This window comes from Plectropomus leopardus, chromosome 4, assembly GCF_026936395.1.
Source record: "Plectropomus leopardus strain MGB_pleo_1.0 chromosome 4, ASM2693639v1, whole genome shotgun sequence".
Taxonomy (NCBI): Eukaryota; Metazoa; Chordata; class Actinopteri; order Perciformes; family Serranidae; genus Plectropomus; species Plectropomus leopardus.
In genome coordinates this window covers 868,225-882,500 of record NC_142179.1, presented here as the reverse complement: position 1 = coordinate 882,500, position 14,276 = coordinate 868,225, and the positions used below count along the sequence as shown (strand labels likewise).

The 14,276-nt window shown below is 42.3% G+C and overlaps 3 protein-coding genes across 3 annotated transcripts in view; 2 read left to right on the top strand and 1 right to left on the bottom strand.

Moving 5' to 3' along the window:
* The window catches only part of LOC121938999 (WD repeat-containing protein 5-like), a 9,561-nt gene extending 8,416 nt beyond the window's left edge, over positions 1-1,145 (bottom strand). Inside the window, exon 1 of the mRNA XM_088076144.1 lies at positions 675-1,145. Coding sequence (XP_087932270.1) covers positions 675-749 — 75 coding nt within the window. The 5' untranslated portion in view covers positions 750-1,145. The remainder of the gene's footprint in view (positions 1-674) is intronic.
* Positions 1,146-5,072: 3,927 nt separating this feature from the next.
* Positions 5,073-10,413, top strand: LOC121939112 (uncharacterized). Its single transcript, XM_088076143.1, has 2 exons — positions 5,073-5,397; positions 7,504-10,413. Exons 1-2 carry the CDS (start codon positions 5,244-5,246, stop codon positions 8,415-8,417), a joined length of 1,068 nt encoding a protein of 355 aa, XP_087932269.1. The 5' UTR covers positions 5,073-5,243; the 3' UTR covers positions 8,418-10,413.
* Positions 10,414-10,578: 165 nt separating this feature from the next.
* Positions 10,579-12,498, top strand: brd3os (BRD3 opposite strand). The gene is made up of 2 exons (XM_042482238.2): positions 10,579-10,990; positions 11,103-12,498. Exon 2 carries the CDS (start codon positions 11,210-11,212, stop codon positions 11,513-11,515), a length of 306 nt encoding a protein of 101 aa, XP_042338172.1. The 5' UTR covers positions 10,579-10,990; positions 11,103-11,209; the 3' UTR covers positions 11,516-12,498.
* Positions 12,499-14,276: the final 1,778 nt, after the last annotated feature.

The following is a 14,276-nucleotide window of genomic DNA, read 5'->3' as shown; positions in this document are numbered from 1 at the left end:
ATTAATGGTGTCTGACCAATATAACCAGTGAGCAGACTGGTGAGACTAATATTCTAGGACCATTTGTTTAAAATGAAATCAAATAAGAAAATAATCCTTAAAAGGTCTCACAAAGGGGAAAGTACTTTATTACAGCAGCAAATGGAAACCAAAGCAAACTAAGTACAAGACAAATAAAGCAAAAGGAACAACGTAAACAGAGTAAACAAGACGTAAAACTCAATCATTCAAAATCAGATTTACACGTCGATTAGTGTCGTTTAGTTTGAGGTTTGTCAGTAACCGCTCTTCTCTTTCTGAAATCCAGACAGCATGTCAGTAAACAAATGTTAAAAACGATTTTCTTTGCGTCTGATTTGTCTTTTCTTCAGTTTATCAGTTTCAAAATCTCCACCGTGTCTGAAGAATTGAACTTTTAGCAGTTTTTTTGTGAATACATTAAAGTAAAGAATATCGGAACAAACATATAATGATCAATAATCAGATTTTAAAGAGCTGACAGAGAACATAAGTGATGGTGGTGAAGCTGCAGCTGATATAAACACAGATCAGTCTGTTTACAGCTAACTGAAGCTAACAGCAGCTAACTAAAGCTAACGGACCGTCAGCGGCTCAACGGACCAACCGGAGCGGCTGTCCCGGGGTCCGGAGCGCCGTCAGCCCGGCTGGCTCACCTTACTGCCGGAGCCCGAGGAGGAGGAAGGCTGCTTGATGTTTTCTGTCTCTGGTTTCTTCTCTTCTGTCGCCATGTTGTCCCGTTAGCTCCTGTTAGCTCCTGTTAGCTCCCGTTAGCTCCTGTTAGCTCCCGTTAGCTCCTGTTAGCTCCTGTTAGCTCCCGTTAGCTCCCGTTAGCTCCTGTTAGCTCTGTTTTGATTCTCTGCTAGTGAGCGGAGCTAACTCAAAGCTAGCCGCAGATGCTAACAGCGCTAACTGTGGTTTTACGCCGCAGTCGGCGCGGGTTCCGGGTCAGAACCGGTACCGTGTTAACGACTTGAACCGGGCCTGGACCGCGTCCGATCCGGGTCTCGGCGCTGGATCGGGACGGTCAGAAAAACTGAGGTTAGCCTGTTAGCGTCTGTTGGCTTCGGCTGCTACAGACCAGAATGTGCTGGGAACATGGAGCTTCTACCGCGCATGCGTTACAGAAAGTCAGACGGTGAGTGAAGAGGTTCAGAAATTATATTAACACAAGTAGAGCGCGATTTTTTATTTTTCCACTATTATTTAAAAACTGGGGACTTCAGAGGCATTTTTTGGAATTGAAGACATGAGCCCAAAATATAATAAATAAGCTATTTTTTTAATAAACCCGTGGGCCCACATTTTGGAGGGCATGTTTTATATAAAAACTTTTTAAGATTTAATTTTTCTCTGACATTTGACATCCACGCTTTCTCCGTCTTTGAATAGACAAATATATCATGAATCAAGTAAAAACCCAAACAATGACAGTAAACCAAGTTATGGAGTAAAGAAAACCACAAGTGTTACAGAAACTGTATTTCATTTTTTAATACGATTTACATAGACATTAATAAATTTGTTTTTAGTTTACTCTATTTATTCAAATATTAATACATTAATTTACAAAGTAATTAGTTATTGCTGTCGGACATGTCCACGCGCTGGAGCGGTCTGTCGGATAATATATGTCGGTAATATCGTAATGAAAATATCATGTTATTATCATAATTTTAATTCATATTACATTTAAGCCATTTTTTTCCTGTTCATGATTTTTTTTGTATCACACTGAAGATGGTTTACAGCAGGGGTATTCAAATAATAATTATTATTATTGATTCAACTTTCCAGCATTATATGAAAATGAAAAGCTCCATCTTAAACAAACTTCAGGTAAATTGAAGCACATTGTGCTGATAATAGGCCAACCTCTCCTGACTGCAGGACTCTGACTTCAGCTTCTGTCAAACTTCTGTGCTGTTAATCATTTTACTCAGGAATTAAAAACTTTTGAGTCGGCCTACTTCTCCTATAGCTGCCAACAGCCTGCCGACATTCACAGTTAGAGAAAGGCTGAAAATAAGCTCATGTGCTTGTGGCCCCGGGCCCCCAAAATGAACAGAAGGTCCAGTTCTGGTCCGGGATCAGTTCTCAGTGAGTCCCCGCAGAGGAAACCAGCAGCTGACGATGACAGCAGTGACCGACCCCGCCCACTGCCAACCGCCATTACACAGCGACCAATCACAGCAGGCCACCGAAACTCCGGGAAGCTCCTTCTGCTGACAGTGACGAGACGTTGCACAACCCCGAGACAAGACCAGGTCCAGAGACTCTGAGGACACAGAGGGGAGGAGGATCTGATGAAATGTAACGTTTGATTATCTTTGATTGAAAGTCAAAGTTCAAGACTGAAAGAGAGAAGTTAGCCGAGGAGGGAGGACGTCCTTTGTTCAGCTATGAGGTGTACCCCAGGGTTCAACGCTGGGTCCATGTCTTTTTTACATCCCAAAAAATTTTTAAGAAAAAAATAATTCAGAAATCATCAAAATGTCTTGCAATAAAAATTGTTTAAAATATTTTAAGACAAAAAAATCTAATTAATCTAATTTGTTTTTTAAAAAAGTGTTTTTTTTATTGATTAAAAAAAGGCATAGGTAAAAATCACCAAACAATGCAAAATGTTTAAAATAAAAACACCCAAGATTTTTAACAAAAATAAAAATTAAAAAACACTTTTTTTTCTTCCCCAAATAGTGAAATGAATTATCTCCAGCAGCTCCTTCCTCTCTGAGAGGAGGACGAGATCAGCTGCCAGATAACAGGGACGATTAGTGATTGTTATTGACATGTGATGTCATTGTTATTGTTTATAAAGAGCTGCTGACACGTATGTTACATGTCACACTGCAGGCGCACGCTGTTGTGTTAAAGCTGTATTGTTTCTGTGATGCCAGCATGCTGTCTAAAATCACACTCTGGAGACACATGATGCCGCCATCTGATTGGTTCAGTAGAGACGGGACGTCAGAGAGACTCTGTGGAAACAAACAGACTGACAGAGACAGAGGGACAGACAGGTACTGACGGCTGTAGGTGGTGATGCAGAGTCGCAGTTTGAATCCTCTCTCGGTTCGACTGCAGTTTACGACTTCTGGTTGGCTACAACCGAGCTCCACGTAGCCCCGCCCCCGGCCCCGCCCACCGCCTACATTACAACCAAAACACTGCAGACAGCCTCCTGACACACACACACACACACACACACACACACACACACACACACACAGAAACCATTATCACAGTTCCTCTGACGGCTAAAACACTTTAAATATTAATGAAGAAATAATAAAAGAAATATTAAAATTAATTCTAAAGAAAGACGATGTGAACATGTGTGAAGTGGGTCATGTGGAGCAGAGCGAGCACTTCAGGGTCAGACAGGTGTGTAAAGGTCAAAGGTCAGCGCCTGCAGCTCTGTTAGCGTCTCATTTCGACACTGAATCACATTAACATTTAGACTGAGGACAGCTGCAGGGCACTCCTTTCAAAATAAAACCCCACCAAACCGCAGAGCTGCAGCTTACTCCTTTCAAAATAAAATACCAAACTTCAGAGCTACAACAAACACATCTCATCAATATGATTATTGATCACTGATGCTCAGCTGTGACAAAACTTTACTTTTTTTATGTTAAATTTAATATACAAATCATCATCCTAATAACAAGGTCTTTTAATATTTATGACATTTAAAATAACACCAGGTAATAAAATTAGAGAGATAGTAAATAAATCAGATATTAAATGAAATCATATATATATTAAATAATATCAGACATCTTTTAAATAAATCAGATATTTGAATAAGTCAGTCAGATATTAAATAAATCAGATATTAAATTAAATCAGTCAGATATTAAATTTAATCAGATATATGTGAGAGTAAACATGATGTTAGTGAATGTCCCTGTCCTACCTTGGAGACAGACGAGAGACAGAGCGGTGAGACAGCAGAAGAGCAGCTGAGAGGACGACATGACGAGAGACACAGTGAAGACGAGCGGCTGGCTCCTGCAGACAGGACTCAGGGCTGCGCTGCTCTTTAACCCTCCGTGTGTGTTTTCATGTAACACATTAACATTTTAATGCAGCAGGAAGAAGAATCACATAAACCAGTTTCACTGCAACACACTGACTCTTTCTTTAAAGAGATGCTGTATGTCAGTTACTCACTGAGAGTTCAGGGACTGTTTGTTATTTATCAGAGGGGGCGGTGCACAAAGGAGGCATGTCAAATACTTTTTAGGAACTGGGGAGGGACTATAGGAGAGGGGCATGCAACTTTAAATACTTGCATTTTGTATTATTTTACCAACAATTTTTAAAGAAAAGATGCCATGTTTTGCTATTTTGATTTCTTTAAATATTTTTGGCAATATATTTTTATAAGCTAATTTTTAGTTGTTGCCGTTTTTACAGAAAACTTTATGGTGATATTTTAAAAAAAAACATTTGGGCAATTTTTTCTTTATTTAATAAAAATTAATTGGTTTGAAGAAAAATCTGAAATTTTCTTTTGTTTTCTTTTTTTCCTTAAGAAAAATTCAGGTGATTTTTTTTCTTTAAGAATTTTGGGCAATTTTTACAGAGAACAGTTTTTAAACAATCTTTTGTTAATTTTTTGCCATTCTTTTTTTTCTATAAAGAATTTGGTGATTTCTTTTAAAAATATTTTGGCAATATTTATAGACAACATTTTGGCATTTTTCTTTTTTGTTTAATTTGGGGTTTTTTGCATTGGTTCTTAGACAATTTTAAAATAAATTAAAAAAATAAATTTTTAAATAAAAATATTTTGCCTTTTCTTTCTCTGCCTCTTTACATTTTCTGTCTCCACAAGGACACCGTTTATCACAGCCAGAAACTAAAAACCGAAATTATGTTTGGATTCTTAATTTTCCGACGGTCCCTGAACACAACATGTGGGATGAATGTTCCGTCAGAAAATAAAATCAAATCTAATCTTGAAATAATAATATTTCATCAAATCACTTAATTCTCATCAGGGTTCGACAAGATGCCATCAGTTGAAAGCAGAACGAAAAGCTCCGTCTGTCGGACCTCTAACAGTGTGACACCGGACGGAAGTAAACAACAGAGGCTCCGCTGGTGCCGTTAGCTGTTAGCGGGGAGCGTCTTTAACGTTGCAGAGAGTCTCCGCTGTTAGCAGGTTTTATTTGAGCCGTTTATAGCGCGCGGGGTGCGTCAGTGACGTCATCATGTCTTCGGTAGATTACCTGAGAGAGTTTGTGTCCGAGCGGCTGAGCGCTGCGGCCGAGGAGATCTTCACCGTCTTCAAAAACACCGTCCGAGAGTACGAGGAGGAGATCCACCGGCAACGGAGACTGCTGGAGCACACCTGGACTCCTGCAGGTGAGTCAGTAACACCTGGACTCCTGCAGGTGAGCCAGTAACATCTAGAACCCTGCAGGTGAGTCCGTAACACCTGGACTCCCACAGGTGATTATGTAACACCTGGATTCCTGCAGGTGAGTCAGTAACACCTGGACTCCTGCGGGTGAGTCCGTAACATCTAGAACCCTACAGGTGAGTCAGTAACACCTGGACTCCTGCGGGTGAGTCAGGAACATCTGGACTCCTGCGGGTGAGTCAGGAACACCTGGACTCCTGCAGGTGAGTCAGTTACACCTGGACTCCTGCAGGTGAGTCAGGAACACCTGGACTCCTGCAGGTGAGTCAGGAACACCTGGACTCCTGCAGGTGAGTCAGTAACACCTGGACTCCTGCAGGTGAGTCAGGAATATCTGGACTCCTGCAGGTGAATCAGGAACACCTGGACTCCAACATGTGAGTCAGTAACACCTGGACTCCTGCAGGTGAGTCCGTAACACCTGGACTCCCACAGGTGATTCTGTAACACCTGGACTCTGCAGGTGAGTCAGGAACACCTGGACTCCTGCAGGTGAGTCAGTTACACCTGGACTCCTGCAGGTGAGTCAGGAACACCTGGACTCCTGCAGGTGAGTCAGTAACACCTGGACTCCTGCAGGTGAGTCAGGAATATCTGGACTCCTGCAGGTGAATCAGGAACACCTGGACTCCAACATGTGAGTCAGGAACACCTGGACTCCAACATGTGAGTCAGTAACACCTGGACTCCTGCAGGTGAGTCCGTAACACCTGGACTCCCACAGGTGATTTTGTAACACCTGGACTCTGCAGGTGAGTCAGGAACACCTGGACTCCTGCAGGTGAGTCAGTTACACCTGGACTCCTGCAGGTGAGTCAGGAACACCTGGACTCCTGCAGGTGAGTCAGTAACACCTGGACTCCTGCAGGTGAGTCAGGAATATCTGGACTCCTGCAGGTGAATCCGGAACACCTGGACTCCAACATGTGAGTCAGTAACACCTGGACTCCTGCAGGTGAGTCAGGAATATCTGGACTCCCACAGGTGATTCTGTAACACCTGGACTCTGCAGGTGAGTCAGGAACACCTGGACTCCTGCAGGTGAGTCAGTTACACCTGGACTCCTGCAGGTGAGTCAGGAACACCTGGACTCCTGCAGGTGAGTCAGTAACACCTGGACTCCTGCAGGTGAGTCAGGAATATCTGGACTCCTGCAGGTGAATCCGGAACACCTGGACTCCAACATGTGAGTCAGTAACACCTGGACTCCTGCAGGTGAGTCCGTAACTCCTGGACTCCCACAGGTGATTTTGTAACACCTGGACTCTGCAGGTGAGTCAGGAACACCTGGACTCCTGCAGGTGAGTCAGTAACACCTGGACTCCTGCAGATGATTCAGTAACATCTGGACTCCTGCAGATGAGTCAGTAACACCTGGACTCCTGCAGGTGAGTCCGTAACTCCTGGACTCCCACAGGTGATTTTGTAACACCTGGACTCTGCAGGTGAGTCAGTAACACCTGGACTCCTGCAGATGATTCAGTAACATCTGGACTCCTGCAGATGATTCAGTAACATCTGGATTCCTGCAGGTGAGTCAGTAACATCTGGAACCTTGCAGGTGATTCAGTAACACCTGGACTCCTGCAGGTGAGTCAGTAACACCTGGACTCCTGCAGGTGAGTCAGTAACACCTGGACTCCTGCAAGTGAGTCAGTAACATTGAGAACCCTGCAGGTGAGTCAGGAACACCTGGAACACCTGGAACCCTGCAGGTGAGTCAGGAACACCTGGAACACCTGGAACCCTGCAGGTGAGTCAGGAACACCTGGACTCCTGCAGGTGAGTCTGTAACACCTGGACTCCTGCAGGTGAGCCAGTAACATCTAGAACCCTGTAGGTGAGTCAGGAACACCTGGACTCCTGCAGGTGAGTCCGTAACACCTGGACTCCTGCAGGTGAGTCTGTAACACCTGGACTCCTGCAGGTGAGTCTGTAACACCTGGACTCCTGCAGGTGAGTCAGTAACATACGGACTCCTGCAGGTGACTTTATAGTTCACTGGAACTTTGGATTTTCATTTCTTGTCCTTTTGTGTGTCTCTGCAGCGCTCCCTCAGCAGAGCGTCCCTCAGCAGAGCGTCTGTAAGGAGGAGCAGGAGGTCTGTGTCCAGGAGGGGAGCTCTGCTGTGGTTCAGGAGGAGCCGGAGCCTCCACAGATTAAAGAGGAGCAGGAGGAGCTGGTACTGAAGCAGGAGACAGAATCCTTCATCTGGACTCCTTCTTATGAGGAGAGCGACCGCAGCGAGGAGCAGACGCTCAACCTCAGTCCTGACGACACTCTGAGCGCCGCCGAGGACGAGTCTGAGGACAACGTCCCCGGGATCAGCTTCGTCCTGACGGACCCACACAAAGACCTCTTGCTCCTCCCACAAAACTCCCACCGCGCTCAGAGAGGAGGCGAGCATGTAGGAGAGCACGTTGGAGAGCACGGAGGACGCGAGGATGGAGACCCGACCAGAGACGCAGAGTCAGACCAGAAGAGTCACCTGAAGCACCCGGATCTGTCCGGGATGTACCGTGACTCTCACACAGGTAAGAAATCGTTCAGGTGCGACACCTGCGGTAAGGACTATAAATACAGGTCTCTGCTGCAGAGACACCTGAGGACCCACACAGGAGAGAAGCCCTTCACCTGTAAGATCTGCGGGAAAGGTTTAAAAAGCAGCACCACACTGACAGTCCACATGAGGACGCACACGGGAGAGAAGCCGTACGTCTGTAAGATCTGCGGGAAGAGATTCTGCGACGTGTCAGCCATGATTGTCCACATGAGGATCCACACGGGAGAGAAGCCGTACACCTGCACCACCTGCGGGAGAGCGTTCAGACTCGGCGGCGACCTGACCGTCCACATGAGGACGCACACGGGAGAGAAGCCGTACGTCTGCAAGATCTGCGGGAGGAGGTACGTCGGAGCGTCCAACTTGGCGAGACACATCAGGTCCCACACAGACAAGTAGACTCGTACGGAGTCTGTCCATCTGCTTCACAGTGAAAACTCACCCAGGAGACAAAGAGCTGCAGCCGAGACGTTCGCGTCTTCACGTCAAGTTTCCTTCATGTGACTGTAGTATTTTCAAGGACCACACACATTTTACAGACATTTCCAGAACTTTTCCAGGAGTTTTCCAGAACTTTGAGGCAAATTTTAGAGACCAAACATTCTCTGAAACATCCATCAATCTTCCTCACCATTTCTTATATATAATATGTAACAGCTTTTAAAATATATATTGTTTTGAAAAATAAATTCAGAAAAGGATCAGACAGAATATTTACATAGAACTAAGGGACTGTTTACTATTTATTGGGGGGGGGGCATTCCACTTTAATTGGAAGTATTAATTTTACCGCTAATTTTAAAGGAAATGTGCCTGAGCTATTTCAGTCTTTTTTCCAGCCCTTTAATTATTTATTTTTTATACGCCTTTTTTTTCTTTAAAATTTTGGGCGATTAATTTTGGTGATTTTGAAGGAAAACATGTCTGCAGGTTTGGAAGAAATAATTTTCGTTAAAATTGTTGGCAATATTTTTATCTAAAAAATTTGTCTTTTTCTCAAAAAAAATATTGGCAATTCTTTTTTCTAAACATTGTGGTAATTAAAAAAAAGATTCCTTCAATTCCTTCAATTTTTTTCTTAAAACTGTCTTCTGAACTCATGGGGATGTTTTCTTCAAAAGTCACCAGAAATTACAGAATTTATCAGCCAGAAAACTGTAAAAACAGAAATTATTGTTGGATTTTCAGATTTCAGACAGTCCTTGGACACATCATGTGTTATTCAGGTAAATTCCAGGACTTTTCCAAACTTTCAGGATATATTGCTGTTTGCAAATTCCAGGACTTTTCTAGGTTTTCCATGACCTAGGGCTGGGCGATAAAAAGATAACGATGTCTATCTTTGACTGTAGAACAGCTGAGTGTTTGACAGCCACAGCATTTCATCATGGCTGATGGTCCGACAGCAGCGCAGTGAGACAGACAGACAGAGCGCAGCTTCTCCTCACAGCACCAAAGTGTCTGAAACAGACACATCTGCAGAGGTGAAAGTGACTTCTTTAGACTCTACAGACGACTTTGTGTTAGTTTCAGCTTTAATCAGACTTTGGATGAATTATTTAGAAACAGCAGGACGCATCGCTCCGTGTCTCATCCGGCCGCTCGCGCTGAGCTCTCATTATTATTACCAGGGGCAGATGTAATGTTTTGGGGGCCCGGGGCCACAAGCACATGAGCTTATTTTCAGCCTTTCTCTAACTGTGAATGTTGGCAGGCTGTTGGCAGCTATAGGAGAAGTAGGCCGACTCAAACGTTTTTAAAGTAAAATGTTCAGTTAATGGTGATATTGATTTTAGGTATGAGGCTCGGACCTTTGCTGGGAGGACATTTTAGTACCTGGACCTCTGTGAGTTTTAGTAGAATAGGTCCTCCAGCTGGTGATGCTGTTCTACAGTATATTTGTCATGTTCAATGTCTGACAGAAAATAAATATTTAAACCTAAATGAACCCTCTGATATCTTCATATCTCACTGAGGAGTCAAAGGAACCTTTAAGCTCAACAGAAATATTGATTTGATGTTTATCCTGATATATATCGATATCGACTGATATGAAAAAAATTATCATGATAAACTTTATTCCGTATCGCCCAGCCCTAGTTTGACCATAAGAACTCTGTTTATTTCTGTGAGACAATCAGAATCTCCCAAAGTAAAGAGGAATGTCTGACTGTTGTAATCTGTCTGTCCGCCTGTCTCTCTGTCTGTCTGTCTCTGTCTCTGTCACTGTGTCTGTCCTCATTTTGTCCTGCAGCTGCACTGCAGTCTGTCCTCTCTGGGGATCAATAATCTTATAGTCGTCTTTGTAACCGTCTTGCTGTAACTGTCCTCTCTCTGCTGTCATCATATAGAAAGAAAAATAATAATAAAATAAAATATCAGAGCTCACAGAAAACAGACTGACTGTCAGAGTCAGTGTGTGTGTGTGTGTGTGTGTGTGTGTGTGTGTGTGTGTGTGTGTGTGTGTGTGATTCACTGGTTGTTCGCTTGTTATTAATAAAAAAAAAAAAGACAAACATGTAGCTTTAATTTGAAGATTATAAGGGGGAGGAACCTTTGTTCCTGTGTTGTGTCCCTACCCGGACCCGGTTTGCAGTCACACCGTTGTCATTGGATGCAGCTTCAGTTTCTCGGCAGCACGATGCTAACGATGCTAACAGCAGCTGTCAGAGGAAACAAACAAACGTCACAGTTTATGTTTATTGTTTTTTGGCGTGTTAACCCCCTGGTTCAGTGACGTCATCACGGCGGTAAACTGCAGCTGCGTGTTTTTTTGTTTTTTGTTTTTATCAGGAGCTAACAGAAGCTAACAGCAGTTAGCATCAGGATTAGCCGTGTCAGCAGTCTGTTAGCTGAGCGGCTAACAGCCGTTAGCTCCCCTCCGGTGCGTTTTTTTCACATTCCGGTAGTTTAGTTACCGGCGGACCCGCTGAATGTACGGGAGCCGACAGGGACACAGCAGGAGGAAGCAGGTGGTGTTTTGTTGTGATTTTTTTTTTTTTATTATCTCAAACTTTTTGGTGATTTGTTTTTCCTTTAAATTTTGTGTGTGTGTAAAAATCTCACCTGGTTTTGTTCTGTCAGGTTCTGCTGAAGGATTAGATGAACAGCTGGACTCGTCAGGTGACCTGGACCTGGACCTGAGGCTCCTCAGCAGACATTTCTCCTGTCACCATGACGACTGATCTGACATGTCGGATGTTGATCCAGCTGCTGTAGAGGACCAGACGGCTGCCGAGGGTCCTCCCGGTCCTCGCCGCCCCCCTCTGGCGGGAAAGGCGCTGTCGGAGGCGTTCGGCCGGCTGCGGTACCGGGACACGTCCCTGCTGATCTGGCAGCAGCAGCAGCAGGAGCTGCAGGCGGCGCCGCCCTCCACCTACCTGAGCCGCAGTCAGTCTGCGTGGTACAGCAGCTTCGGGAACCAGGCCGTGCTGGTCCGGGACAAGAAGGGCCTGGAGGACGCAGAGGGACGCTCCCGGATCTGCAGCGTCATGTAGACCAGAACCGGAGACATGGATACAAAGAGACGTTTCTGTCGAGTCTCTACAAAGAACTGAAGGACAGCGGCATCAGTGTGATTTTAGACAGCATGCCGGCACCACGGAAACCAAAGAGGTTTAACACAACAGCGTGAGCCTCGAGTGTAACATGTGACATACGTGTCAGCAGCTGTTTGTCAACAATAACAATGACATCACATGTCAATAACGTCATAGATCATCTCTGATCGGAGGGGGCGGAGCTGCTGGAGCTCACTGCTTTCACTGTCTGAGGAAAAAGTGACTATTTCTTCCTTCATGAAATGTTTTGGGATTTGTTTTTCCTGTAAATTTTTGGGTGTTTTTTTTTTAAGAGGACATTTTTTTCTTCTTTAAAAGAAATAGTGATTTTCATTCTTTAAATATATTTTGGCAATTTTTTTTTAAAAGGGGCTTTTTTTTCCAAAAATGTGGTGTTCTGTTTTCTTTTTTAAAGTTTTGGGGCATTTTTTTAAGAAGACGTGCCTTCCTTCTGTACTTTTTTTGAGTGTTGTTTTTTTCTTTGAAAATGTTGGCTATTTTAAGTCTTCATAAATTTGACAACTTTTTAAAAAAAGGAATTTAGCTGTGTCATTTTTTTTGTTCTTTTTACTGGGCTATTTTTTGTTTCTTTAAAATTATGGACAGTTTTTAAAGAAGACACGCCTTCCTTCTGAAAACATTTTGGTGTTTTTTTTTTAAAACACAGACACTCACAGATTCGAGCCACAGAACGTTTTTTTCATGTCAAGCTAACTCCATGTTATTTATGAAACTTTGATGTTGAAGTTTTCGTAGTCTTAATGAAACCGCAGTATCAGATGATATATTTTATTATTAGCAGTGTCGCTCTGACAGCAAACTGCAGCTTTTGGCGTCTAAAAGGGACTCAAAGTGTTAATGATGACATCAGCAGTGTTACAGCCCCACTTTATAAACAATAAACCTTTCTTTATTCCTGATGATGTCATTGTTTATTCCAGAGTGATGATGTCATCGATCCTCAGCGCTCTGCACAAACACAGAGGTGAAAATTAATTGATTACATTTAAGTAAGTACTGAAGTACTTTTGCAGTATTTGTACTTTACTAAAGTATTTTCATTTTCTGCTCCTCCTCCCTCCTTTTTTATTAAAGGATTGGGTGTTTTTTAAAGTGGACATGCCTTATATGTTTTTTTTCATTATTTAAATGTTTTTGCAGTTTCTTTTTTTCTTTAAAAATGCTTTGCAATTAAAAAAAAAAAACTTTCAGAATTTTTGCTGTTCTTTTCTTCAGTTATTGGTAATGTTTTCTTCAGACATTTTGGTTGTTTGTTAAAGGAGACATTTGGGTTTTTTTCAAAAAAACTTTTCTTTGAAAAATGACTTTTTTAGTCTCCTGGCTGTTTGACTTAATAATGATCAATTTAACACTTAAGTGTCGTTCAGGTTTCTTACTTTTTCAGCAGGTCAGTGAACGTCTCGGCTGCAGTTTCCGTCTCCATGACGACGATGAGTGACACCAATCATCTGAAATCAGAAGGAGTTTGTTAAGTGATGATGTCATGAAATCTCTGGTCAATCATGTCACACCTGTGATGTGATCCTCCACCCAAAATCTGAGACTCACTTCCTTCTCTTTGAAAGCAAAATTAGGTTTTTTTTTCCTTAAAGAAGTTTTTTGGGATTTTTTTAAAGCAAAAATGTTGGCTATTTTTGTTCTTTAATCTTTTTTGGTATTTTCTCCTGTAAAAATTGTTGGCCATTTTTAAACAGAATCTTTGATTTAAAAAAAAAAAAAAAAAAAAGGATTAATTTAAAACAATTTTTTCTTTAAAAATCTTGGTTGTATTTTTCCTTAAGAAGTTTGCCAATTTTTTCAAACATGCCTTCCAAACTTGCATGTTTTCTTTTTAAAAAGTTTTGCAATTTTTTGTCTTTAAATGTTTTGTTGATTTTTAAAGAAAAATCTTTTGGTGAATTTTTGTTATTTAAAATTTAAGCCAGAGAGATGTTTCCCGATGATCATTTCTGTAAAAACAGAAATGATCATCGGGAAACATCGTGGGGGTTTTTTGTTGTTTTTTTTCTAATACCCTTGTGAAAAAAATTCCAAGACTTTTCCAGGTTTTTCTTGAGTCCTTGTGTGTTTCTGTTTAGTGGGGTGTAAATCACTGGTTTCATTATGATACAATATTATATCAATACTTTGGACTATGATACGATATTTGCCGATATTACAAAGTCTGCCACAATTCAATTTCGATTCAGTTCGATTCAGGGGTCTGCGATTGGTATTTGTCAATATTATCTGCTCAGTTAACACAGTCGCTTACACGAGAAGCTGCCAACACTTTCTTTGCTTTTGGCAAGAAAAGATAAAAACAACATAAACATAACTGGAAATAATTAAAACTGATTCACTCTGTTTGAAAAGGCTTTGTGGGAAGAATGTTCTCATTTTAACTCAAACCGTGATCTTTTTTCCTAAAACTTCAGGGCTGTCTGACTTAAAGACAAACTTCTCCCAACATCCTCAAAACGTGGAAGAACAACAAGATCTTTTCACTAAAGTATAAACCTCAATAATAAATATCAACGTTCACAGACAAAACAACTGTAGGTCACATTTCCCCCACATACACAACATGCTACCATTGTTAGCATAAGCCAATGGCATTTTACATTGCAGCGGCTAGCGGACTTTTCCTCTCCTCATTACTGAACCAGTGTCATATTACTGATGTTTTCTCTGACTC